The 15825-nt window shown below is 36.2% G+C and overlaps 1 protein-coding gene and 1 non-coding gene across 11 annotated transcripts in view; one reads left to right on the forward strand and one right to left on the reverse strand.

The window, feature by feature from the left end:
* Positions 1-15825, reverse strand: part of USP34 (ubiquitin specific peptidase 34) — a 247390-nt gene that overhangs the window by 135804 nt on the left and 95761 nt on the right. For 9 of the 10 annotated variants that reach the window (XM_044926026.2, XM_044926027.2, XM_044926030.2 and 6 more), the window contains exons 11-15: positions 3337-3462; positions 3024-3153; positions 2338-2373; positions 1841-1971; positions 954-1564 (exon numbers count right to left, since the gene is read on the reverse strand). In XM_044926026.2, coding sequence (XP_044781961.2) covers positions 954-1564; positions 1841-1971; positions 2338-2373; positions 3024-3153; positions 3337-3462 — 1034 coding nt within the window. The remainder of the gene's footprint in view (positions 1-953; positions 1565-1840; positions 1972-2337; positions 2374-3023; positions 3154-3336; positions 3463-15825) is intronic. The other variant, XM_045162247.1, reaches the window with a different exon arrangement.
* TRNAG-CCC lies at positions 10102-10174 on the forward strand. The gene has a single exon. It is a non-coding gene; the product is annotated as a tRNA-Gly (tRNA).

Genomic DNA, 15825 nt, shown 5'->3' on the forward strand with positions numbered 1-15825 from the left:
CATTAATTCAAATATTACTACTTATAATGACAATAATAACAAATAGTAGCTAATATTTATTAAGCTCTGATTATGTGCCAATCATATCAGCCCATGAAATGCTCACAATAAAGCCCATGAGATAGGTATTATTGTTCCTATTGTATACACAAGAAAATGATGTTGAAAGAACAATTGAGTACTCTGCCTAATACTGTAACACTACTAAGTGACAGAATCACTATTAAACACAATGGGTGTATTTCACAGATGATCAAAAAGCTTTATGCTGAGGCTTTAACTTTACTGATATCCTAAAAATGGAATGTGCATAAAATTCCCCTTTCCATGATCATATTTTAATGGAAGTATCCCACAAGCAATTTTCTATCTACTTTTAGGCAAGTATAACAAGGAGTTGAAGATCTAAATCTGTACTTCCTATACAACAGTCACTAGCCATCTGTGGCCCCTGCACATGGAAAAAGTGGCTGGTCTAAACAGAATATGTTAGCAGTAGTAAATATGCACAGATTATTGAAAATTTAGCATTACAAAAAAAGAATGTTTGTTAATAATTTTACACTGATGATGTGGATATTACTGCTTTAAATAAAATTTATAATTAAAAATCAATCTTCTCTGTTTTATCTTGCTTTTTTATATGTGCCCATTAGAAAGTTAAAAATTGGGACTTTCCTGGCAGTCCAGTGGTTAAGACTCCATGCTTCCACCACAGGGGATCACAGGTCTAATCCCTCACTGGGAAACTAAGATCCCTCAAGCTGCACAATGCAGCCATAAATCAATAAGGAAAGAAAATTAAAAATTACATATCTGAAACATGCATTTGTAGCTTACATTATATTCCTATTGGACAGCACGGATCTAGAATTTATCACAACTGAATAAATGGAGGCTACAATTAACTCCCTGAAGAAAACGTAAGCTGTTTTATTTTTAGGTAGACTTACCCATCATGGTGGTGGTGGTGGTGGTGGTGGTGGTGGTGATGCTGTGGACCTATAAACTGCCGACAATTAAATAATTCATTCCCAATAGCCTCCCCAAGAAAGTCCCCAGTGCGTGCAATACAAGATTCCTGAGATGCTTGTGCTATATGAGCAGCATTCATTTCCCCCGAAATATCATGTTCTGGGTCTTCAGAATGTGAACAGGCATCTAGCATTCGTATTCTATTATCTACCGATGGCAATGACTCAGTATTAAAAACCAGGTCCTTTCCTGTTCCATTGTTTGTCCCACTTCTTTCTGATGGGCCTTGGGAATCCCCTAAGCAAATGCCTGCTTGACTTTCTAACTTCCTGTTCCGAAGATCCGTACCACAACTGCTTTTAGGAGGATTATGACCATGATCGTCATCTTCATCTTCTTCTTTCAGGGCTTCAATATCTGCAATGTCTTCTGACTGTAACTCACTGCCAGGGCTCCCTGCTGACTGGCTTGCATGGCTAGAATTCACCTCATTGCTAGATCCATCACTATGTCCACTGCTGCTACCAGGACCACTACTTCCATCTTCACCACTGTTGGCAGTTTCATCAGAACTTCCCTGCATGGATTCCTACATTTAGAAACGAAGACTTAAATAAATATTTAATCCAGTAAGAAATGACATTAACACACTATACTTTCTAAAAAGACTGCCACAGTACTGACATATTTCCTTGAACAATATAAAATGGAATTAAAAACTCAAAGAAAAGTAAAGAACTTAAATGATACTAACAAGATAGGAGAGGCCTTAACAGGGCTCAAGTTTATATTCCCAGTTCAAAGGATAAACATGGCACAAACCCAAATAACTCTTTAAAGGGGGAGGAAAAAAGGGTTTTCATACCTCTGTATCTGAAAGTCGCTGTTGCACATGTTTGGTTCTATTAATAAGTTGCTCATCCATTTCAATGTCACTGCCTCCACTTTGATGGGTATCACTGTTATCACTGCTTTGAGGACTGGCTGCAGGTGACCCTATATTAAAATGATGGGTTGTTTTTTTTCACTCTTACTTGTATTAATATGGATCTATCAGAATGTCATAATCCTTTGATTCTCTGACATACCAAAGCTTCATGCCAAGTAGCCAAAAATATAATCTGGAAATATGTTAACACTTGCCAATTATTTCTAAAGAGAATATACATGATTTCAATTAGAAGTCAAGACACTAATGATTTAAACAAAAAGGGTAAGACTGATAACTAGTAAGGATTTACATCTCCTGCACAAAATGAACTTCATGACTCTGATACACATATATAAAATCAATTAACTCTAGATGATCATCAAAATAAAACTACAAGTCATCTTGCCATACATTTCTAAGACTCAACTTACAAGGTGATGGTGCAGCTCTTCTGAGCTCTTCTTCCTCTGAAGGAAAAGGAAAAACAGGACGGAGATACTCTAAGTGACTGAATTTCTTTGGGCCATGTATCAGTTGTTCTTATTACATAAACAACAAGATATAGGTAGGGAAACCTGTAATAATGTAAGACCCCACCACTTGCCACAGTAGCTGTGGGAGCCTGCACAGAAAAGCCTAAGGAAAGAGTAGTATATGATGTCAGGAGACAAAAAAGAGGGGTAATGCTGGTAAAGTTTTAGAAAACCCTAGAAAGCTATATGTGTAAAAGCACACACAAAACACCTAAAATGACAGAAAAGTGTGAAGTAGAAAACATGAAAAGATAAATGTATCATTATGTTCTGTTCTCAAAACTGTATCTAAAACAAAACATGTTGACTGTTTTCTAACTTAAATTTCTAGAGATTTTATGAAACTTTTTTTTTAAGGGAAAAATATCAATGAAACAAAATCCAATAACTACTTAAACTTCATTGCCATTACTTGAACAGTATACCAAAAGCATGAGCTCACTCCAATTTATTAACCTTTTCACAACACCAACAGCTCTCATTTCAAAATTGAGATTAAACTTAAACTAATTTGCAGAAACTACTTCACATCTGAGTTAAAAACTAGGGACAACTCACTTCAAATTACGTAATACTTTACGAACCTTTCTTATTTCCGATAGGAAGATTAGTGTTTAATAAAGATGCAAAAGAACTCTGTTTAGATAGCTGGGCCTTAGCTGCTAGCGCATTATTCCATAGTGCTTTGATTAACATCGATGCCAAGTACAATGTCTTAAAAAAAAAAAAGGAGAAGTTGAAATTAGAGGTTTTAGGAAATATTGTAACAAATTTAATACCCTTTTGCTTAAATGAAATACCAACAGTAATAAACTACAAGTTAAATCATGTGAATAACAAATTTTCACTTAAAAAACTTAACAAAAAAAAAATTTCATTATGTTTTGAATCAATTACCTGTTCAGTATGAACACTTGGCTCAAGAGCCGAAACCAGATTAAGAAGATGTCTAAGTGGTACTGGATCCAAATTCTTGATGAGTGAAGGAAATAAGTCATGTATGTATCGACTACAGTGTTTCAACTAGAAAATACAAGTAGTGACAATAGTCAAATATAATTATACTGCATAAATAAATAAGCTGAGAGCAAAAAAGTTATCTAAGTTTAAATGTGAAGAAAGTGGCTGGTATGCTAATATGTTCAATACTAGCAAAATATTAATTACCAAATTTACAAATGTAAGTTACAGTACATAAAATTGTGAAAATAAAATTACACTTTACCAGAACTTCACCTTATCCAAGAAAACCACAAGCACAACTTTTTAACCTCAAGAGGGAAGCCCAAAATAAGTGATTTGTAAGTTCCAAGTATAAAAAGAATTCCAATTTAGGAATGTATCACTAATATACAAACAAATAGCAAATTAAAATGCAGGAAATAAAAAACAAAATAAATTACAATTAGGAGAGAAAACCAAATATTATTTTTTAAGTGTACAGTGGGCCCTTGAACAACACAGGTTTGAACTGTGTGGTTATACAAGGTTGGTTTTTTCCCCACTAATAATGATATGTTCCACAGATACAGAACTGTGGATACTGTGGAAGGCTGACTGTAAAATTATACATGGACTGTTGACTGTGCAGAGGGCTGACACCTCTAATACCCATGATGATCAAAGATCAACTGGATTATATTTCTTATATTAAGTGGTTATAAAGTATTTATATAACATGTTCATTTTAAAAGAGAGTCAAAACAGAAGCCCCTTTACAGTCAAAGACTACATATTATAAACTAGAAAAGTCTACTTTGTTACACTAAACAGAATTAGGTAAATATAAGGGAAAATATAATTTTTAAAAAGATATGACTACTAAATATTACAATGTCAGTAAAACAAACATGTTTTATAGCTACAAGGCTGCTAACTGCTAAATCAAGATATGCAACAAATATGACTAGGCCAGAAATACTCAATTTCAAGACTCCAAAAGTAAAACATATTCTATTATCTTCAATACATTAAAAGTCTATTAGAAAATATAGATCTTCTATTCTAAACACTGACTTTCATATTTTTTCAGGTGTAAATCATGTAACTTTTCTATACTGCATCATCTTATCAGGGTAAATATACACAACCTAATGTTTGAAACAGAGGTAAAATAAAATAACACTGGAAAAATTCCTCTATGGTGAGGTGACTTTTAATAAACTACTGTATTTACTTCAATCTACTATTTGATTCAACAGTGTTTACTTACACAATTGCAATACTTTAAGACCAAAACATCATTAGATTTTGAGAAGTGAATCATCAGTTATAAGTCTGCCCATTTTACAGATTTTACCTAAGAATATTAGTTTTAATATATTAACATTCTAATTAAGACTGTACTAACAGTTTATACTTGCTTTAAGTCAACAAGTAGCTGTTAGATTTATACCATTCCTAATTAAAATGTGATTAAAACCATTCTATGTAATAAAAATTATTTGTGACAACTTAAATGATTAATAAAATGGGATTTTCATAATAAATATAATTATGATTATTTTTAAATAATAAAGACCCTTAAAAGATAATTACATAATCCTGTAGCAGAGGCAAAAGACACATAAGGCTCTTTACAAGATGCACATTATGAAAACACATCCAAAAAGTGAGGAGAAAATTTTAAGATTGACAGCCTTAGTTACTGGTAAAAACAGCAGTGTGGAGTTGGTTCACAGACTCTTCACTAGTTATTGAAAAGAAAAGAGAGGAAAAGGATGTCAAGGAAGATGGTAGGGCAGAAGGTGCCAGGAATCCATCTCCATGCCTAACAAGCAACCGTACTACAGAAACTGTATGAGGTAACAATTCCGAAACTCTGGAGTTACCAATCTGAACTCTTAGGTTCCCAAAGGAAAACTTGGCTGGTAAACTGTTGTTAATGCTGGCCATTTTCAGCCTTCAGAGTGACAGAAGCTACCCATTTCCCAGTCCTTGACGCTATGCCAAGAAGCTGTGGGGACAGCAATGTGACGCTGGTACAGTTTGTTGGAGCCATGGGTGGACAATAATGATCTTGTGCTCCAAATAATAAACTTCTGTGTTCTGAACTTGGATCACTACAATGGATGGCTGAGGTGTAGGCAGGCAGGTTAACTGCCATTGTTTCAACCCAAATAAGGTGAAGTGTCTACTGGAAGAATTAAAGGAGTCACACCAGGATGTTTTTTTTTTTTTTTTCTTTTTGATGCTCAGCAAAGAATGAATGTATAGAAGAATTTACAAAGATACTACACATTATAAGGGAAAGACACAGGCTCAGAAAAAAACCTGAAAAGTCCATAAAGTTTCACATTAGATTGATCTTTAGCCCAAAAACAATCAGAAAAGAACAAACTCTGAAAAAGGAAGAGAATCTCTTTTCCAATTTACCATATTGTAAACATCACACTGTTTACAACCAAAAAAAAAGAAGAAAACCAACACAAAATATAAAAAGAAACAGGAAAAGATGGCACATTCAAATAAATAAAATAAATCAACACAAAAGTACCATCATTCATAGAATGCAAACCCAAAGAAATTACTAGACAAAAAATCCTGAAACATCTTACTGTTAAAACAGTTAAAGGAAAAGGGTGAAGACAGGAAAATATTGCCTGAACAAAATGAGAATATCATTAAAGACATAAATCATAAAAAGGAGCCAAAAGAGAAATGCTAAAAAGTAAAGTAACGGAAATAAAAAATATACTACAGAACCTCAAAAGCAGATCTGAGCAAGCAGAACAATAAACAAACTTGAAAATAGGACAACTGAAATTACTGAGTCTAAGGAGTAGAAAGAAAAAGAATGAAGAAGATTGAACAGAGTCTAAGGGTCCTATGGCACACCATCCAGTCTACCAATATAATCGTTGTAGAAATCTCACAGGAAAAAAAAAAAAGTACACAACGTATATTTAAGACTAATAGCAAAAAGCTTCTCAACTTGAGGAAAGACACAAGTTCACAAATTCAATATTTTCAACAAACTCCTAATAAGAGCTGAGTTACCCCAAGACATATTATAATCAAACTGCTAAAAGCCAAAGACAATAGAATAATCATGAAAGCAAGAAAAGGAAATGCTGACATTCCACTGAACAGAAGGAAATTTATTAAATGTAAACTTTAAAAGATGAAACGAGTCGCCAGTCCAGGTTCAATGCACAATACTGGATGCTTGGGGCTGGTGCACTGGGACGACCCAGAGGGATGGTACGGGGAGGGAGGAGGGAGGAGGGTTCAGGATGGGGAACACGTGTATACCTGTAGCGGATTCATGTTGATATATGGCAAAACCAATACAATATTGTAAAGTTAAAAAATAAAAAATTAAAAAAAAAAATCTCATTATCAACAACCTAACTTTCCCACTTAGAAACTAGAAAAATAATGAACTAAACCCAAAACTAAAAGAAGGAAAATAACAAAGGTGAGGACACAGATAATAAAATACAGATTAGGAAAACAATTTTTAAAAATTAATAAAACCAGAACTTCCCTGTGGTCCAGTGGTTAAGAATCTGTCTTCCAATGCAGGGGACACAGGTTCAATCCCTGGTCAGGGAACTAGATCCTGCAGGCTCATGTGCTGCAACTAAGACCCATGCAGCCAAACAAGTAATTTTTTTTTTAAATTAACGAAACCAAGAGCTAGTTCTTCTAAACAAGTAATAAGCTTTTTGCTAAACTAAAAATAATTTTTAAAAATAGAAAGAGGAGGAATGTAAATAGCTAAAATCAGAATGTGATATATTGCTACCAAACTTGAAGGTTAAAAAAAAAAATTTTTTAAGAAAATACCATGGACACTGTGTGCCAAAAATTGCTTACAAGTTACCCCAACTGACTCAAGAAGAAATGAAAAATGTCTCTTTAACAAGAGAATGAGTCAGTAATCAATCTCCCAAAGTACACTTTAAAATACATGGTTTAACTTGAATTCTACCAAACATTTAAAGAAAAATTATCACCAGTCCTTCTCAAACCCTTCCCCCAAACTGAAGACAATCAACTACTTTACTCATTCTATGAGACTAGCACTAACCCAATACCAAAACTTTCCTAAGAACAGAAAATAACAGAGCAGTATCTCTTTTAATGATTCAAAAAGTCCTTCACAAAATACTAGCAAGTCAAATACAACAGCATAGTAGAAAAATTTTTACCAGGACCAAATGAGATTTACTTCAGGAATACAAGGATAGTTCAAAAAGAAAATTAATTACTGTAATACAACATATTAACAGAAGGAAAAAAGCCATATAATCTCAACTGACACAGAAAAAGCATCTGACAAAAATCCAACACCCTCTCAAGATAAAAAGTCTCAGCACTTTTAAGAAGCTGCTGCTAAGTCGTTTCAGTCGTGTCCGACTCTGTGCAACCCCATATACGGCAGCCTACCAGGCTCCTCTGTCCCTGGGATTCTCCAGGCAAGAACACTGGAGTGGGTTGCCATTGCCTTCTCCCACGTTTAAGAAGAAAAACTCCTGAACATGATAAAGGTGATTTATAAATCCCACAACTAACATCACACCCAGTACCCAATGACTGAAAAAAATTTCCCCTAGGATCAGGAACAAGACAATGATGCTCACATTCACCAAAGCCACTCAACGGTACATAGAAACTCTAGCCACAGACATTAGACCACAAAAATAAATCAATCAATTAAAAAATGAAAATACATTGGAAAGGACTTGTAAAACTATTCATAATGACATGATTTTATAGAGAGAGAAAGCAAGTAGCGCTAAAAGCAGATTCACAAAGTTACACACTACAATGTACTGAGTACAAGCTCAACAAGCAGAATTCAGCTATTTCTATGTAACAGCAAACTATTTTACATATGAAAACTGTGGAAAATTTCTTAAAGAGATGGAATACCAGACCACCTGACCTGCCTTTTGAGAAATCTGTATGCAGGTCAGGAAGCAACAGTTAGAACTGGACATGGAACAACAGACTGGTTCCAAATAGGAAAAGGAGTACATCAAGGCTGTATATTGTCACCCTGCTTATTTAACTTATATGCAGAGTACATCATGAGAAACGCTGAGCTTGAGGAAGCACAAGCTGGAATCAGGATTGCCGGGAGAAATATCAATAACCTCAGATACGCAGATGACACCACCCTTATGGCAGAAAGTGAAGAGGAACTAAAAAGCCTCTTGATGAAAGTGAAAGAGGAGAGTGAAAAAGTTGGCTTAAAACTCAACATTCAGAAAACGAAGATCATGGCATCTGGTCCCATCATTTCATGGTAAACAGATGGGGAAGCAATGGAAACAGTGACAAGATTTTATTTTCTTGGGCTCCAAAATCACTGAAGATGTTGACTACAACCATGACATTAAAAGACGCTTACTCCTTGGAAGAAAAGTTATGACCAACCTAGACAGCATATTCAAAAGGAGAGACATTACTTTGCCAACAAAGGTCTGTCTAGTCAAAGCTATTATTTTTTCCAGTAGTCATGTATGGATGAAAGAGTTGGACCATTAAGAAAGCTGAGCACCGAAGAACTGATATTTTTGAACTGTGGTGTTGGAGAAGACTCTTGAGAGTCCCTTGGATTGCAAGGAGAGCCAACCAATCCATCCTAAAGGAAATCAGTTCTGAATATTCCTTGGAAGGACTACTGCTGAAGCTGAAACTCCAATACTTTGGCCACCTGAAGCAAAAAACTGACTCATTTGAAAAGACCCTGATGCTGGGAAAGACTGAAGGCGGAAGGAGAAGGGGACAACAGAGGATGAGATGATTGGATGGCATCACCGATTCAATGGACATGAGTTTAAGTAAATTCTGGGAGTTTGTGATGGACAAGGAGGCCTGGTGAGCTACAGTCCATGGGGTCACAAAGAGTCGGACACAACTGAGGGACTGAACTGAACTGAATGGATAACATGATGAACCCTAAAAAGCTGTATTTAGTAAAATAAGCCGCCACAGATAAATACTGTATGATTCTACCAAAATGAGTCGGACACAACTGAAGCGACTTAGCAGCAGCAGCAGCAGCAGCAGCAGCAGAATAGTCAAATTCATAAAGATATAATGTAGAAGAAAGGAAATCAAAAGTTCCCTGAGAGATGGGAAAAAGGAATGGAGAGTTATTGTTTAGTATGTACAGGGTCTTCATTGGATGTGATGTCAAAATTTTGTATACAGGTAGCTGCTGCTGCTAAGTCGCTTCAGTCGTGTCCGACTCTGTGCGACCCCAGAGACGGCAGCCCACCAGGCTCCCCCGTCCCTGGGATTCTCCAGGCAAGAACACTGGAGTGGGTTGCCATTTCCTTCTCCAATGCAGGAAAGTGAAAAGTGAAAGTGAAGTCGCTCAGTCGTGTCCGACTCTAGCGACCCCATGGACTGCAGCCTACCAGGCTCCTCCATCCATGGGATTTTCTAGGCAAAAGTACTGGAGTGGGGTGCCATTGCCTTCTCCAAGTATACAGGTAAGTGATGGTTAAAAAACATTTTGAGTGTATTCAATGCCACTGAATTGTACATTTACAAATGGCTTAAAGTGGTAAATTAATGGTTTGTTATGCTGAACATATTTGTACCACAATAAAAAAAAGTTTAAATAAAATACTGTTGAAGGCCATCAACCAAAAATTCAAAACAAGTTAAAAAGGGGAAAAAAAAAAAAACCCCTCTGGGACTTCCCTGATGGTCCAGTGGCTAAAACTTTGCACTCCCAATGCAGGGGTCCCAGGTTCGATCCCTGGTCAGGGAACTAGATCCCACATGCCACAACTAAGAGTTTGCATGCTGTAACTAAAAAAGATCCCACATACTGCAGCAAGATCAAAGTGCCTCAACTAAGACACAGTGCAGTCAAATGAATAAAAAAATATTTGAAGAAAAAAAAAAGAAAAACCCTCATGGGGTTAATGAACACCTACAAAACCACATGAGAAAAATTCTGCCAACAAAGAATGATGGGATATATAGTAGATATTCTTTTCTGTTTAATATTAAAAATAAAGGTTGTTCAGAAAACAAAGGACTACTCTTCAAATATACTACACAGTTCTCACTGAAAGCTAGAGTGAAAAAATAAATAAATAAAAAAAAATAAAATAAAATACCCACAAGTTTCTCTTCAGAGATTTGGAGAAAATAATCGAGAGGACATTACTGCCAGTTGACTTTTGAGCTGAAACTGAGCAAAGAGAGGTACCTCACTTCCTCCCCTAACATTGGAATATACACTCTGCCTGTCTGCCACTCCTTAAGTGGGAACTACTCCAAGGTTATAGTAATTGTGTCTAAACCCAGTTAAGGCCTCACTTACAACTTGTAAGATTTGGCACGTGAGTGCCGAGATCTACTCATCTTGCATCCACTGAAGACAAGCCTCTTAACTTCCCTTGCTTTTAAATCTGCCACCTACCAATCTGGAGTGATCTCTGCCTCTTTCATTCTCCCAGACCACTGTGTATAAAGGCCAGTTTATAAACCAACAAGGTAAAACAAAAGTCTACTCCGTGAAAGCCACAAAAAAAAGCACAAATTAACTCGAATAAAGAAAAAGAAACAAGAAAAACAGGAATAAGGAAAAAGGATTTGTGGTAAATCATATACCTACATACAAAATTAATACTAAACAACTGTGGAAATTATGGTTCACTTAAAAGTTGCATAACTTGATAAAATATAAATAACATAATAAAAACTGTGAAGAGAAAAATGATGAGAATTTCCTCATCTTCCATAAAGGAAACTCATTCATTACTGTATTTTAGAATGAAAAGAAACAAACCCACAAAGAAATGAGAACCAGTAACAGATAAAAGGGGCTTCCCTGGTAGCTCAGTGGTAAAGAATCTGCCTGCCAATGCAAGAGATGAGGGTTCGATCCCTGGGTTGAGAAGATCCCCTGGAGAAGGAAATGGCAACCTGCTCTAGTATTCTTGTCTGTGAAATCTCATGGACAGTGGAGCCTGGTGGGCCACAGTCCATAGGTTTGCAAAGAGTCAGACAAAACTGAGTTGCTGAGCACGAGAATCAAGGGAGAGAGAAAGCTATAGCTCAGAAAATTTGTGAGTGAGCTGCAGAGGAGACAGGTCTATCTCTGCAATGTAACTGGAAAAATCTGAGTTATTTGAGTACCAGATTTGATAGACAGCAGGAATGATACATGGACATTAAATCCTGTTTTCCCATTTCCAGAAGTCCATTTAAGAGCTCTAATGGAAAAATATTTCACAACACCTGAAAGTACTAAGATCTCTTACCAGTCGTCTACCTTAAATATGAACAACACAGGAAATACCCAACATAAAAAAAGAATATAGCATAGACAAGAGGTTTGAATATATAGTACAAGAAGGAATCATTATTCATATAAACAGCTCCTAAAATAGGCATAAATGAAAAGAATTCAAATCATAAGATGTAACACAATGACAGATACTGCAATGGCCAGATTATAACTGAAGTACAATCATAACTTCACATGCTAACAGTATGCAGAGTCTCAAAAAGCAGCAGTTTAAATGTGCATACAAATATACAAGCAGAAGTTAATAACCAATGGAGTGTATATCAGTGTTTCTAAAATTAGTTATCATATATTCCCTTTGAGAATCTGATGAGAAGTATGAACTACTGCCCTTCAAAAATGTACATAATGCACACTGAATCAGATGATATTTAAATTCTAAGACCTAAGTAATTTTACTTCTGTCACTGAGACAGGAAAATCTATCCCCAAAAAGCTTTTAGCTGCATTTTAAGACAAAATTGTTATCTAAGTTACATAAATCTATATATCAGTTCAGTCGCTCAGTCGTGTCCGACTCTTTGCGACCCCATGAATCACAGCACGCCAGGCCTCCCTGTCCATCACCAACTCCTGGAGTTCACCCAAACTCATGTCCATCGAGTCGGGGATGCCATTCAGCCATCTCATCCTCTGTCGTCTCCTTTTCCTCCTGCCCCCAATCCCTCCCAGCATCAGAGTCTTTCCCAATGAGTCAACTCTTCGCATGAGGTGGCCAAAGTTCTGGAGTTTCAGCTTCAGCATCATTCCTTCCAAAGAACACCCAGGACTCATCTCCTTTAGAATGGACTGGTTGGATCTCCTTGCAGTCCAAGGGACTCTCAAGAGTCTTCTCCAACACCACAGTTCAAAAGCATCAATTCTTGGGCACTCAGCTTTCTTCGCAGTCCAACTCTCACATCCATACATGACCACTGGAAAAACCATAGCCTTGACTAGACGGACCTTTGTTGGCAAAGTAATGTCTCTGCTTTTCAATATGCTATCTAGGTTGGTCATAACTTTCTTCCAAGGAGTAAGCGTCTTTTAATTTCATGGCTATATGTAATCTATATATAAATCTATATATAAGTTCTTCAAATATGGAAAGCATTTAATGATAAATTCCAATACAGTAAAAAAGATTCTGAAGTTTACCTTTTTATGTCCTATGACTAAAAGATTTTATATGAAAGGGTATGAAGAGAGATATAAAGAGGTACCTCAAATCAGAATAGTAAGTCATTTTAAATGGTACAGAAAGTCACTTAAATGCCAAAATCTTTACTGTAACTTTATGTACAACTTTTTATATTTAATGAAAAATTAGTAAACACATGTAAAATTTTTCAAGTCTACATAAATGTGGGCAAAATCTCCCACCTACCTCAGGCCACTTCCCCAAAAGCAAACCTATTAAAATTTCTTGTGTGTTTTTCTAAAATTGTTCCAGACACTCACAAGTACAAAGAGTACATATACATGTATGTACATTCTCTTTTTACCAGTGTTTTAATACACAGTGGGAGAATACACTGAGTACTTACTGTTTCTCTTAATATAAAATCTACTACCGTATTATTTAATAAAAATATATCTTGGAGGTGGTTCCACATGAACAAAATATATCAGGTTAGGTCCTCCTCATGGCCACCGAACATTCTACTAAATGGCTTTCCCAAAACTCATTTAGTCCCACGTGACAGACATTCATGGTCTAGTAGCATAGTCAGTGGTATATCAAACATTTTCATGTACATGTATTTAGAAGACAAATAAACTAGAAAGAGAACTGCTATGTTGTTCTCCTAAAGTTACACCATACTCTGGTTAACAGAGTATATTGTCAAACATAATGAGAATTAACTAATAGGTGAAAATGATATAATGTTAGCTGAGCTTACATTTAATTATAATCAAAGATAAGCATTTTTCAAATATTTATAAACCACTTTACACATTTTTTCAATTTCCCATATGTCACCCTTATCTCTTTTCTGCTTGGATTCCAAAAGAAGAGTTTTGATACAAACAATGAAAAAAATAGCAGTCAATCCAATTGTTACTGGGTGAAGTGTGTGTAGGTATGCATATCAACTGTGCAAAGTGATTTCAAAAACTTACTCCAGAGGGAAGGAAAAAAGACTCAGGCAAGACCGTATGAAACCAACCAACCAACCCTAGACAACCTGTAACCTGATGTCTGTTATAGTTGGTACTCAAAATGTAAAAATTCCTGATAATTTGAAATCTGTAGTACAGTCAAAAGTTAAACAGTAACAAATCACAGGAATATGCAAATAAAATAATCTTTCAAATATATTTATTTCATCTCATTAAACTATCCTTTATAAATATTTTAAGTAATTTCAGACTATATTATGGATTATGCCAGAAGTTTTTAATAATTTCCTTATTAGGTGAATTCAAATTTTTGCCAGGATAAAATGCTAGAAGTTTTAATAACATAGTATCAATATGCCAGCAAATTTGGAAAACTCAGCAGTGGCCACAGGACTGGAAAAGGCCACTTTGCATTCCAATCCCAAAGAAAGGCAATGCCAAAGAATGCTCAAACTACCGCACAATTGAACTCATCTCACACGCTAGTAAGTAATGCTCAAAATTCTCCAAGCCAGGCTTCAGCAATATGTGAACCATGAACTTCCTGATGTTCAAGCTGGTTTTAGAAAAGGCAGAGGAACCAGAGATCAAATTGCCAACATCTGCTGGATCATAGAAAAAGCAAGAGAGTTCCAGAAAAACATCTATTTTTGCTTTATTGACTATGCCAAAGCCTTTGACTGTGTGGAGCACAATAAACTGTGGCAAATTCTGGAAGAGATGGCATACCAGACCACCTGATCTGCCTCTTGAGAAATTTGTATGCAGGTCAGGAAGCAACGGTTAGAACTGGACATGGAACAACAGACTGGTTCCAAATAGGAAAAGGAGTTCGTCAAGACTGTATATTGTCACCCTGCTTATTTAACTTCTATGCAGAGTACATCATGAGAAACGTTGGGCTGGATGAAGCACAAGCTGGAATCAAGATTGCCGGGAGAAATATCAATAACCTCAGATACGCAGATGACACCACCTTTATGGCAGAAAGTGAAGAGGAACTCAAAAGCCTCTTGATGAAGGTCAAAGTGGAGAGTGAAAAAGTTGGCTTAAAGCTCAACATTCAGAAAATGAAGATCATGGCATCCAGCCCCACCACTTCATGGGAAATAGATGGGGAAACAGTGGAAACAGTGTCAGACTTTATTTTTCTGGGCTCCAAAATCACTACAGATGGTGACTGCAGCCACGAAATTAAAAGACGCTTACTCCTTAGAAGGAAAGTTATGACCAACCTAGATAGCATATTCAAAAGCAGAGACATTACTTTGCCAACAAAGGTCTGTCTAGTCAAGGCTATGGTTTTTCCTGTGGTCATGTATGGATGTGAGAGTTGGACTGTGAAGAAGGCTGCGCACCGAAGAATTGATGCTTTTGAACTGTGGTGTTGGAGAAGACTCTTGAGAGTCCCTTGGACTGCAAGGAGATCCAACCAGTCCATTCTGAAGGAGATCAGCCCTGGGATTTCTTTGGAAGGAATGATGCTAAAGCTGAAACTCCAGTACTTTGGCCACCTCATGCGAAGAGTTGACTCACTGGAAAAGACTCTGATGCTGGGAGGGATTGGGGGCATGAGGAGAAAGGGACGACAGAGAATGAGATGGCTGGATGGCATCACTGACTCGATGGACGTGAGTCTGAGTGAACTCCGGGAGTTGGTGATGGACAGGGAGGTCTGGTGTGCTGTGATTCATGGGGTCGCAAAGAGTCAGACTCGACTGAGTGACTGATCTGATCTGATCTGATCAATTTAAATGTGATGAATTTCAGTTTCAATAAACAATGCTTCATTACTCCTAGTTACTTATTCTGTATTACTTAATATATCATTGTTCTGATATTTTGTCTTGCTATGAATAAAAATTAAAAATCAAAAATTTTAAAAAGTGTAAGTATATTAAAAGTTTATGTATATATGTTGTGATCATTAAGAATATGGATGAAACAAAAATATAATGGATGAAAGCAAGTATAAGGGGAGAAATGGCTATTTTAAT

This window comes from Bubalus bubalis, chromosome 12 (assembly GCF_019923935.1).
Source record: "Bubalus bubalis isolate 160015118507 breed Murrah chromosome 12, NDDB_SH_1, whole genome shotgun sequence".
Taxonomy (NCBI): Eukaryota; Metazoa; Chordata; class Mammalia; order Artiodactyla; family Bovidae; genus Bubalus; species Bubalus bubalis.